This window comes from Macrobrachium nipponense, chromosome 29, assembly GCF_015104395.2.
Source record: "Macrobrachium nipponense isolate FS-2020 chromosome 29, ASM1510439v2, whole genome shotgun sequence".
Lineage (NCBI taxonomy): Eukaryota > Metazoa > Arthropoda > Malacostraca > Decapoda > Palaemonidae > Macrobrachium > Macrobrachium nipponense.
In genome coordinates, this window is record NC_061092.1 from 17,200,687 (window position 1) to 17,212,567 (window position 11,881).

At 34.8% G+C, this 11,881-nt stretch overlaps 1 protein-coding gene across 5 annotated transcripts in view; it reads left to right on the forward strand.

The window, feature by feature from the left end:
• LOC135206163 (solute carrier organic anion transporter family member 3A1-like) overlaps positions 1-10,942 on the forward strand; it is a 297,764-nt gene extending 286,822 nt beyond the window's left edge. For all 5 annotated transcript variants that reach the window (XM_064237443.1, XM_064237445.1, XM_064237444.1 and 2 more), the window contains 4 exons: positions 222-438; positions 1,697-1,885; positions 2,134-2,465; positions 9,132-10,942. In XM_064237443.1, coding sequence (XP_064093513.1) covers positions 222-438; positions 1,697-1,885; positions 2,134-2,465; positions 9,132-9,424 — 1,031 coding nt within the window. In that variant the 3' untranslated portion in view covers positions 9,425-10,942. The remainder of the gene's footprint in view (positions 1-221; positions 439-1,696; positions 1,886-2,133; positions 2,466-9,131) is intronic.
• Positions 10,943-11,881: the final 939 nt, after the last annotated feature.

Sequence of the window (11,881 nt, forward strand, 5' to 3'; positions counted from 1 at the left end):
GTTTTGCTTGCTACGATATAGATCATAATTTCTGTTATAATATTTTTGTGTACTGCAGTTAAGTACAGAAGAACATTATTAGTAAACATTATGATAATGCTGTTACAATGAATGAATGCAAAACTGTTTGCAAATGTGAAATTTAAATGAGGATGTTAAACAGATGTTTATCAATTTTGTTTATAAAGATGAGGAAACTAGAAATTCTTCATTATTTTCAGGTATCCGGGGCGAGGGCAATCAGTCTTCACCTTTTCATTCATCTTCATCATTATCACCAGAAGGAGCAGGATTTTCTGAAGTGACAGCTGTCCCTGTTGCAACGGCAGGCCCGTGCTACATACCTTGTAATACTATCATGCCCTTCATGATATTGTTGTTCTTTATGTGCACTGTTGTAGCCATAAGTCAGATGCCCTTACTTATGATTGTTTTGAGGTAAGTGTGTCATAACAGATTTGTTGTAGGATCGTAGCTTTTTAAAATAAAAAATTTCTCATTTAATTAATTTTCTTGTGATCTCTTAAAACACTGTTATAGTATTTATATTGTGTAGTACATGCAAATTTTCTTTTATAACTGTAGAATTTTAAGATTTAACAGAAAAGCATGTTTAGCTTGCTGCTACACTTCCAGTTGGTTTTTTCTAGTAAGATTGTTTAATTTTGTTTCATGATTTCATATGGCTTTACTTCAAAAGCTGTTAAATAAAGCTCTTGACATTTCTTAATGATAAAACATTTCTTAATGATAAAAGACTGGTAATACTCTAAGGACTCATTGAAGAAGTTACCTCATTCTTTGGACAATGTTATTCTTAAAGGTAATGAAAATGGAATTACATACATATAGCGAAAAATGTGTACAGTAATGTGCTTGCTGTTTAGTGTTTGGCATTCCTGCAGTAGAGCACATCTAGAATTTTTTCAGAAATCATATCTAGAATAATAAAATTATTTTAACACAGGTGTTTAAATACCTAGTCTTATTTGGAATGATTGAGATCTACAGCTTATTATAAACTTTGCAGCCAGCATTAGTTTATTTAATTTTTTTTAATTGGGTGTACAGTGGGATTAGGGAAAGTTTTAAATAGAGGAAACATTTTATGAAAATTCTTGCCAGGAAACAGATCATATATACCCATATATCTTCCATTAAGTATAGTATGAAACAGTTTTTATGTCAAATATTTCTGAAAATGAGCATGTAGAGTATTACTGTGGACTTCATTTCTTATTTGCTTGCCATCAGTAAGAACATTAACTTTCATTGTTGATCTGATTGATATGTAAAAAGTGCATACAATATTCACAATATTGATAAGTGTAAAGTGTCATACAATATTTGTGCATTCTTTCAAAACTACTCTTTGCATAAGAGGTTTAAATGTTTAATTATGGTAATTTCCCATTTTGACGATTACTTTAGAGCAGCTTCATTTTTAGAATTAGAATTTTGAATAAAATATAAATTTGAAAATATAGAATTCCATATTTTTTAAGATTACAGTAATTCCTTAAATGCCTCTCTCTCTATTACCACTCGCTTTCTTTTCATTGTTTCTTATTATGGTCATGAATGGCATTCTTGATCCTTGTGCTTCTCCTTTAAGTGCTTTACAATTGCATACAATAATTTTTTCAAAGTTGTAATATTAGTGTTCTGTGGTATTAATAAATGACTGTTATTTCAGATCTGTAGATGAAGAGGAAAGATCTTTTGCCCTTGGTGTCCAGTTTGTAATATTCCGGCTTATAGCTTATATCCCAGCACCTATTATGTTTGGATCAGTAATTGATTCCACATGTTTGATGTGGAAGAGTTCTTGCGGGGAGAAGGGAGGTAGATGCCTGATCTATGATATAGAAATGTTCAGATACAGGTCAGTATAAATTTAAAAACTAAGAATTTCTCTGGACCTATTTTTAATTATCTGGTTATTTTGACTGATATTTTTAAGTTGCTCATCATACAAGTTAAAGTTGTTCAAAGTTAAACTAATTGGTTGGAACATTTTGTTTTATTGTATCAAAGTTTAATCAGTATTATTAGAAAATACATAATCACTGTTGAAAAATATTGGGCTTCATAGATGATATTTGCATATGTAATTCTAATGTTTTATTGCAGATATGTGGGTATTTGCACAGCAATCAAGATCATATCAGCAGCTATTTTTGTATTTGACTGGTTACTAATAAGATGGAAGTATAAATTGGATATGGAAGGAACCATGACAGTTGGAGATATTGTTAATTCCCTCATGTCTGTGGATAAAGACCATGAAGCTGATAATTTAGCTGAGGAAAGTGTTTGGCTGCCAGAGTTACAAGGGTCACAACCACCAGCTGGTCACCAAACCAATTTGATGAATACCTCCACAACCACTGCAGCTCATCATTATCATCATAGGAGAAATGGCTCTTTAATTAATCGTCAGCAGTTGCCATCTCACGGTTCTGGTAGGTGCAGTACAAATTTATATACTTTCTAAGTGAAAAAAGTTTATTACTCATGTTTAGCAGAAATGAAGTGATCTTGTTGTCTTCTTGAATAACTGATAAACATCCTGTGTACAAGACCAACTGTATTTGTGCTTAGTGGTCTTCTATAACCACATAGCTTGCAAATATTTCTACCATACATATTTAAAAACCAGTAAATAAATTAATTTTAAGTTTATAGATTCCGTACTTTATTTAAAAACCAGTAAATTAATTTAAAGTTTATAGATTCAATACTTTGAGTTAAATTTTTTCTAGATTTACAGGTGAAGTTTGCAGAATTATAAATGTAATTATTTGTGTTTGTTCTTGTTTTTGTTATGGCTAAAATTCGTACTAGTATTGTAAAAATTGTTCACAATGGAGTTAAATTTGTTTTCTTGTTTTGTTTGGTTTTGTTATATATTTTGTAAATGCCTCATAAATTATATGTGGTCTGTTGATCAATACATTCACTTTCTCTCTTCATGTTTTCCCATAAAAATCTTCAGATGGTTTATCAGTGTAACTAATATCATATCATATATATACAATATTTTGAATCTCTGAGTCTGTATATTTGTGAGGAAACAGATGAAAAATTTTTTGAATTGAAAAAAAAAATCTGGTTATCTGTCAGTAGTAAATAATACTATTAAAATTAAACCCAATTTATATTTATCAAAACTTACGAAAATTTGCCTACAGTAAGTCGGCATTTAAGGATGTAAACAAACCATAGCGTAGAAACGTTTGCATTCGATATTAATCTATGGTAAATCTTATATGAAGTCGACTACAATACAGTACACAAAATTGCTTGAAAATTATCTTTCAGTAAATGTTATGATACTAACGATTTTGTTTCATAAATGTTCTTATAAAAAAGGTGCGTCTTTTACGGCAAATTGTCCAATATCAGGGCTGGTTTCAAGCTTATTGGACTTTGACAATTATTATGGTACTGCATGGTACATATATACGTACGTACGTATAAGTAAAAGAATCTTCTTAATTTCTATAATTACTATACCATTACGTACCAGCATTAATATCAAGCTAACCTCTTTTTTTACGAGGACGCTTATCGTAAACCAAGCATACAGATTGCGTTCGTTACCGCGCACGCGTTACATATGTAAACATTGACGTCTTTTTACACTAGACATAAAAGAATCGTCTTAATTTCTATAATTATTCTATACCATAGCGGCTTCTCTGATTTAAGCTAAGGCTAACCTCCTCTTTACCAGCAAGCTTAACAAAGCTTAAGATTGCGTTCGCTACCGAACGGCACACGTTACGTATGTAACAGTGGTTTCACTACCAAATCTCACACGTAAACAATGACGTATTTTTACAGTAGACATAAAAGAATCTTCTTAATTTCTATAATTAATGTATACCGTAGCGGCTTCTGAGTTAAGCTAAGGCTAACTTCTTCTTTACCGGCAAGCTTAAAAAGCTTAGATTGCGTTGCTACCGAACCGAACATGTTACGTATGTAACTGGTTTCACTACGAAATCTTACACGTAAACATTGACGTATTACAGTATGACATAAAAGATTCGTCTTAATTTCTTAATTACTACGCACTTAAATGGCATAGCGGCTTCTCTGATTTAAGCTATGGCTAACCTCTTCTTTACCGGCAAGCTTAACAAAGCTTAAAGATTGCATTCGCTACCGAACCGCACATGTAACCTACGTACGTAACATTGCCTTCACTCCAAACCTAACACTTCAATACGTATTGCATTTGCTACTGAAACGCGCGCCTCAAGTGTGAGCATGATTTTAGAATAGGTCTACGCTTGAAAAAAAAAATCAAGCAAGGGTGCTTGATTAAATCTTTTTTTCGCTCATCACTTTCATGCAGAGGAGAGGATAGACGAAACTTAAGGTTTAATTTGGAGTTGGAAATGATGGAAACATTTTGAAGAGGGAAAACGCGAGATGCCATGTAAACACTTTCCATTATTTCAGAGATTAACAATAGCAAAAGGTTAGAACATAGATAGCCAGTAGTAATGTTGGGACCCATGATGAATCAAAAGGTAACTGCGTATAGAGTTGATACCACCGAAAAAGCAAACGAAATGCGCGCAAGGTGTACGAGACACGACACATGTTTGAATGTTTGTAAACAATAGCTGCGTACTTTAAACAATGCTGAGTGGCGTCACCAGTGTTATCAACCGTTTTGCTAAATTATGCTAGTCGGTCCAAGCAAGAATTTATGCCAAATATGGTGCAATTTTGTGCCAGAATTATGCTATTAATCTATCATTATCTCTTTTCTCTAATACATTTGAGCTAAAACGACGATGTAATGGAAATTTAAAACATTTATATATTAGGTGAAATGATACAAAGTTACGAACAGACAATATTATAACTAATAATTTGATGGTCTTTACATGTTAGCAAACTCGAAATAAAACACCATTTTTCTTTAATAGATCACATACGCAATCACTAGTATACTATTTGATATGCAATCACTAGTATACTATTTGACAAATGTGTGATCACACATACAAATATGGAGAAAAACACAAATTTTACTTATTACTGCATCATTATCATGCCACTGAGAACCATTTTTCTTTAACAGGTCACACACACAATTAATAAACACTTGAAAATGTGTGAAATTACTTCAAATATAACATTTTGATATTTACTGAAAAATTAAACTAAAAAAAAAAAAAAAAAAAAAAGTAAACAAACAAACCAGTCTCTACTCGAGAAGAATAGCATACGTACTTATTACTTGATCATTATCATGCCATTGAAGCACCATTTTTCTTTAACAGATCACATACACAATGAATAAATACTTGAAAATTATGTGAAAATCACTTCAGACATAATTAAAATTTTGATATCTACTGAAAAAAATAAAACTTAAAAAAGGAAAAAAAGTAATTCTTTACTCGTGAAGAAAAAACATTAACACTTACTGACCGTTTGTCATGCCACTGTGGGTATTTATTTATATTTGCAAAATTTAACATTCCTTAGTTGGGTTCAAACTTAGCAATTAACTCATTTGTTAGTGCTGCTTTTGAGGCAATTTCACTATGAAGATACATATATTCACTATAGCTGTGTATGAAATTGAGGAATTTTCTGCATTTTATTTAAAATTTTAGTGAAAATACATTCTAAAATTGTACTAAAACCCTAAGTGTGAAAGAAATTATGCTAAGCTCCAATTCTTGGGTCAAATTATGCTAAAAAAACATGAAATTATGCTACATTTGGTAGCACTGGATGACGCCAACTAGCGGCGGTTGGCGGAAACAGTTTTGTTTACAAACATCATATGGTCTAGGGTCGGAAACTGGTTTTTTGGTTGAAAACAGATACAAAGTTTATTGGAAATTTAGTGGCGAAATCCGATTATGTCGAGTTCTAATACGGTCGTGAACCGGGTCTCTACTGTACGTATATACAATATTTTGAATCTCTGAGTCTGTATATTTGTGAGGAAACAGATGAAAAATTTTTTGAATTGAAAAAAAAAATCTGGTTATCTGTCAGTAGTATATTTTACTTTACTATGAGAAGTATTGAATATGTTTAGTACAAAATTGCAAATAAAGTGTTTGCATAAAACTTAACAGGCAGTTTAAGGAGTACAACCCAAGTTTTTACATACAGGCTATAAAGCATAGAAAAAAAGGATTGGTGTCAATCTGTTTCATCGTGTTTGGAGGTGCACCCCAGACTTTATCACTACCAGTATCATTGTGGATGATTTCTTGGATTTCAGTGGATTGCTTGTTGATTCTTTTGGGGACATCATAACTCCTCCACGCAAGAAGTTTTGCAAGCCCTCTTCGGGTTCTTGCTCTTCTCCTGCAGCTGATCCTTGTTTATCCAAACACATCCAAGTTGAACCCATTCCTACTTCATCTAGAGCTGCTTTTCAAGCTGTGTTCCCTTCAAGCCACTTGGCCCTGCTTCTTCGGCCTTAGCTGATGAACCCTGCCTATTTCCTGATTCCCTTGCTGCAGCACTCACATCCAGAGAAGTGTCCTTTAAGGATTCCAAATCTACCCATCTTGTTCGAAGAACAAGTGTTTTTCAGGACAATTAGACTCTCATCAAGATGTGAATGAACTCTCTCTTGAGATTGGGTCCATTCTCCTTGTCGATCTCTTTAGTCCTTGCCCTCAACCACACATCCCTGTCTCTCCTACATGTGTTGAGAACCCTACACAGCCGCATAGCAACCAACAGCCCCCATCTCCTTATTGTTCTTCTCACTCAGGTTTTCCAGGAAGGGACTGTGATTCACTGTCTCGACCACACAGCCATGACAGTAGTAGCCGTATGATTAAGAGCACAGATCATGATCCCTTCCTGGAGAACATAAGTGAGGATAACGATGAGAAGACAGAGGCTGTAGGTTGCTATGCAGCTGTGTAGGATTCTCAACATGTGTAGGAGAGACATGGATGTGTGGTTGAGGGCAAGGACTGAGAGATCTAAGAGGAGAAGGGTCCTGATTTGAGAGATTTCATACACAATTGTCAACTTCTTGACAAGAGTCTTATTATCCTGGAAAACCCTCAACTCCTTAATATGGTCAACAGCAGTTATCAAGATACCTTCCCCTTCTTTGGGCAACACTAAAGAGAATGCTTGCCTTCAGTTAGGTTTTGCAGTCTGGCAGAAAAACAATACAGTATGTATCTTCTGTGGGTGCCAACTTGCTAAAAAGGAGAGGTTTTGCCCTTCCCAAGGTCTTGAGATTCATCAGTACAGGTATCTTGGCCTCTTCTCTCCTCCCTGAGGACCAGCTTGATGCTGCAGTTGACAGACAAGAGCAGACAACAGATCCTGAGGAATGGAGATATTTGAAGCTGCTGCTCCTCTTTTCCCCAAGGACCAGCTTGAAAAATGCATCTAATATGGGTGCTAACTTGCTGAAAAGGAGAGGTGCTGCCCTTCCAAGGTCTCAATTCATCAATACAGGTATCTTGGGCTCGTCTCTCTTTCCTGAGGACCAGCTTGATGCTCAAGTTGACAGACAAGAGCAGACAACTGATCCTGAAGAACAGAGATATCTCGAGCTCCTCCTCCTCTCTTCCCCAAGGACCAGCTTGATGCAGCAGTTGACAGACGAGAGTAGACTCTATCTTGAGCTCTTCCTCTCTCTTCCCCTTCTTTGGGCAACACTAAAGAGACTGTTTGCCTTCAACTCTGCTGTTGCAGTCTGGCTGGAAAACTATACGGTATGTATCTTCCGTAGCTCAATTAACAGCTAATGTGGTTGCCAACTTGCTGAAAAGGAGAGATGCTGCCCTTCCAAAGATCTTTTGGTTCGTCAATACAAGTATCTTGAACTCATCTCTCTTCCATGAGGACCAATTTGATGCTGCAGTTGACAGACAAGAGCAGACAACAATATCCTGAAGAATGGCGATATCTTGAGCTCCTCCTCCTCCTCTTCCTAAAGGACCAGTTTAACACTGCAGACAAGAGCAAACTACATATCATGAGGAATGGGGATATCCTGAGCTCTTCCTCTCTCTTCCTCGAGGAACAACTTGACACAGCAGTTGACAGACGAGAGCAGACTCTTCCCCTTCTTTGGGCGACACTAAAGAGACTGCTTGCCTTCAACTTGGTTGTTGCAGTCTGGTGGGGAAACTGTGCAGTATGTATCTTCCGTAGCTAAATTAACAGCTAATGTGGTCACCAACTTGCTGAAAAGGAGAGATGCTGCCCTTCCAAAGATCTTGAGATCCGTCAATACAGGCATTTTGAACTCATATCTCTTCCCCGAGGACAAATTTAATGCTGCAGTTGGCAGATAAGAGCAGACAACATTATCCTGAGGAATGGAGATATCTTGAGCTCCTTTTATTTACCTAAAACTTACACATAGCGTAACTATTTAAAGCCAGGGATGCAGTGTTACCTTGCGCGACCACCACAGGCGGATGGACATATGGAAAAAACAGAGTATAGTCAGCAGCACCTCTTGGGTGGTGGTAAGGAAGTTAGATAGTTATGAAGTGATCACTTACATAAGACTTAACTGTTTCTATCATTGGCTTGGGCTGCTGTTGGCTATGGATATACAAATATTTTTTGTACTCCTACGCTGGAGCATTAGTGTGGCAAGGCAGGACCATTTTGTATAGGGTTTCCTCTGTGAGTTTTTTTTATCTTGATCCTGAGAGAAATCTGTTTGCTCATATTTTATTTTAGATTCCTTTTATTTTGAGGTGGTAAAGTTTAGTTCCATGATATTCATCTTCATAAGTCTAATTTTCTGTATATGTTGGTGAGGAATGGTGATCACTGGTATGTTTCCTATCTTAGGTTTTTTATATTTCCATAACTGAGACAAAATTAAAGAAGCCCATGCAAGAAAACTATCGAGAGATACCAATCATAATAAGAATCTCATTTCTACTGTTTTACTAATAGTTCCTTTACTCTTTTTCATCACATGTCCAAGCCATCTCAGATCATTTTGAGATTTAAAAGTCATGACATAACAACCTCTCAGGAATAAGGTTAAAAATTAAGTTTGTAAGTAATTAGGCTAACTCAGGAAAATGATAAAAAAAAAATGGTCTCTATCTTTTGTTTACATGTACTCATTTTATCTATCGCAGGTCACAAACGATCCCAGTCAGGTTCTTACGTACCATCTCGTCCATGGGCAGGCCTTTATCAGCACAGGAGATCTCATTCAAGCTCTGGTTATCAACATTTGCCTGTTCCTCCCGGTCCTCCACCAACTGGAATTTTAGCAACTCAACCAGGACATCAACGCAGGGCAAGTTCAGGGCAACAGGTCACGTTCCGGGGATTAGCAGAAGATCCTACAGATTTAACAGGCGTTAAAGTAGTTGTTCAAGGAAATACAAGTTGTGGTAGTGAAGAAGATTTGGCAATCAAAGTATAGACATTTGAATTTAAAACCACTGAATTAGCAGATAAAGCTTCGTAAGAACAATACAAGTAGCTAAGAAATATTCCTTAGTCACTAAAGACTTCACAAACAGGCACAGATGTGTCCATAATACTATCTACTAATCAGTATGTAATGTAGTTAAAATGCTTCCAGGCGAGTGCGATCTCTGACTTGAGTATGAGCAGTGCAAGTGTACTCTTGTTGTTTTCAAATATAATAAAATTTGAAGCTGTTATGTACAACAGTTAATTTATGCTGCCAATGCTGCCATTTTTATTTCTGTTTTTTGTTTGTCCTTCAGAGACACACAATGCCAAACTTGTCACAAATTTTGGTTTGTATTGCTGTTAAAACTGAAACAATCACGACACGTTGGGCTAGAAGAGCTTATTAGCTGCTATATTAGATATGATCCTCTCTTTTTAATATGTGATAGCTATAATTTTATAGAGGTCTATGAAATTAGAAGTGATAGTTTATCCTTTTCATTCCGGTCCTCATACAATTGGAAAACACTGTGCCACCATTTTGGTTTGATTTTGTCCCTTCAGATTTAGTGATTTAAGTTCCCTTAAATTTAATAAAAACTATAAAACTGTAGTGCTGCGTTCGTAGTCTATAATTAGACAAAAATAAGCAGTTACTAAAAGCCACCTTGGATGGTGCACAGGTTGTTAACTGTACATAAAAATATATTTAAAATATAGTAGCTATATAAAACTTAAAGTGCCTGAAGTAGAATGCTAGTGAGACCCAACAATCTGGGTTATTTGTGGCTAAACCCCATTATCATATTGAGGGGATGGTATGAAAAGCCACCTGTCAAGATTCTTTGAGCCATTTCATGCATTTACTGTAAATAGGTATGCCAAACAGATCAAACTTATTTTGCAATATTGTATTTATTACTTTATGCTGTATTTATGGACATAATGAATTTTATTTTTAGTTCTGCCCTTTTCAATTGACATTGGTCAAAATGGCACATTATGAAATAGGATTATTTTTTTATCAGCAGTTTCTTGTGGGCAAAGCACATATATAATGGAATGCAAGATAAATGTGCTTATGGTTGCTGAATAAAAAAATTTGAATGTAAAGGGAAATTAACAAATTAATTTTAACATCAAGTGCAATAGATACAATACTATTTAATTACAAGCTTTAATAAAGAGAGAGTGATTATTATTAACTATCATTAATTTCTATTCTGTCAATGTTTTTTATGAGGGAAGTGTTTTGATGTTTTGTAAATTTAATTTAAAGCTTTGTAAACCTACTGGTACTGTTTTCTCTTTCCATGTTAAGTGCTATATTATTTTCTCCCATTTTCTGAAAAATATATATGTACAGCTATGTAACTCATGAACAAAAAAATATATAAATATATATATATTGAAGTAAGCACATGGTTGGCTAGACTGTTATGGTATAATAATTGGATAGCTATTGTAAATAATGTAAGATTCTCAATGAAAATGAGATGTGCAATAAATGAAAATAATTCTAGCATTCCATTATCATTTTCCTTTACAGTTTTATGGGGTAACTTTCTTATGTAATAAGAGGCAGATATGAATTTTAGCATGCAGACAGCAGAATTACTACTATGAGATTCAGGGCCCCTGTAACACGGTTTTTTCGCAATAACTTTTTATCTATGCATTTCATAAATATAACGCTTATTCAGAATACATATTATATCAACACATAAATTTTGAGTGTATTCTGCACTACGTAGGTTGAATAAATTTGGTACTTATAATGTAAAAGTGACCTTTTTGAAGACGGGCCAACTTACTCAGAGAAAAGGTTTCGAACGCACTCGTTACGTAACTTATGACATCATTTCTTCCCTCTTTCTCGATGGATGATACGTAACGAAGGCTAAACCTCTGGCAACAATGGCATACAAATTTAAATACAAGCAAAGCAGTACACCTTTATGAACTCTGGAACCTCCCCACTGATAATTATCATAATGAACAAACCAACAAAATATGTTAATAAATACAAAAACACTTCGATTATTAGTCTAACTCCCAAACTAAGTTTCCAAAGAAATTACAGTCTACTTTATAGGTCACAATCAGATTGACAAGATGTAGGGAATAGTTGGTAATTACCAAAAAACATAGTAGACAAGCTTGATTTGATAACTGCTATATCCAATGTCAAGCAATTTTTATTTATTGGCTATCTACCTATTTACTGAAAAAAAAATAGCCGGTACCGTATATTGGCTTTAAACCTTCACCAATAATAATCGTCAGAATGGTGACTTCATGAGGCTCCACCCACTTTCGCCTCATTATAATTCAGGATAACACTGAAGGCTACCATGGACATTGTTGGATTAGAAAATTTAACTTCTGGCTATAAAAACTAATTTCTCGAGTAGTTGTAAGAAGTGCTAAATGATTCTTAAGGATCCCAGCAGTTGGTCTA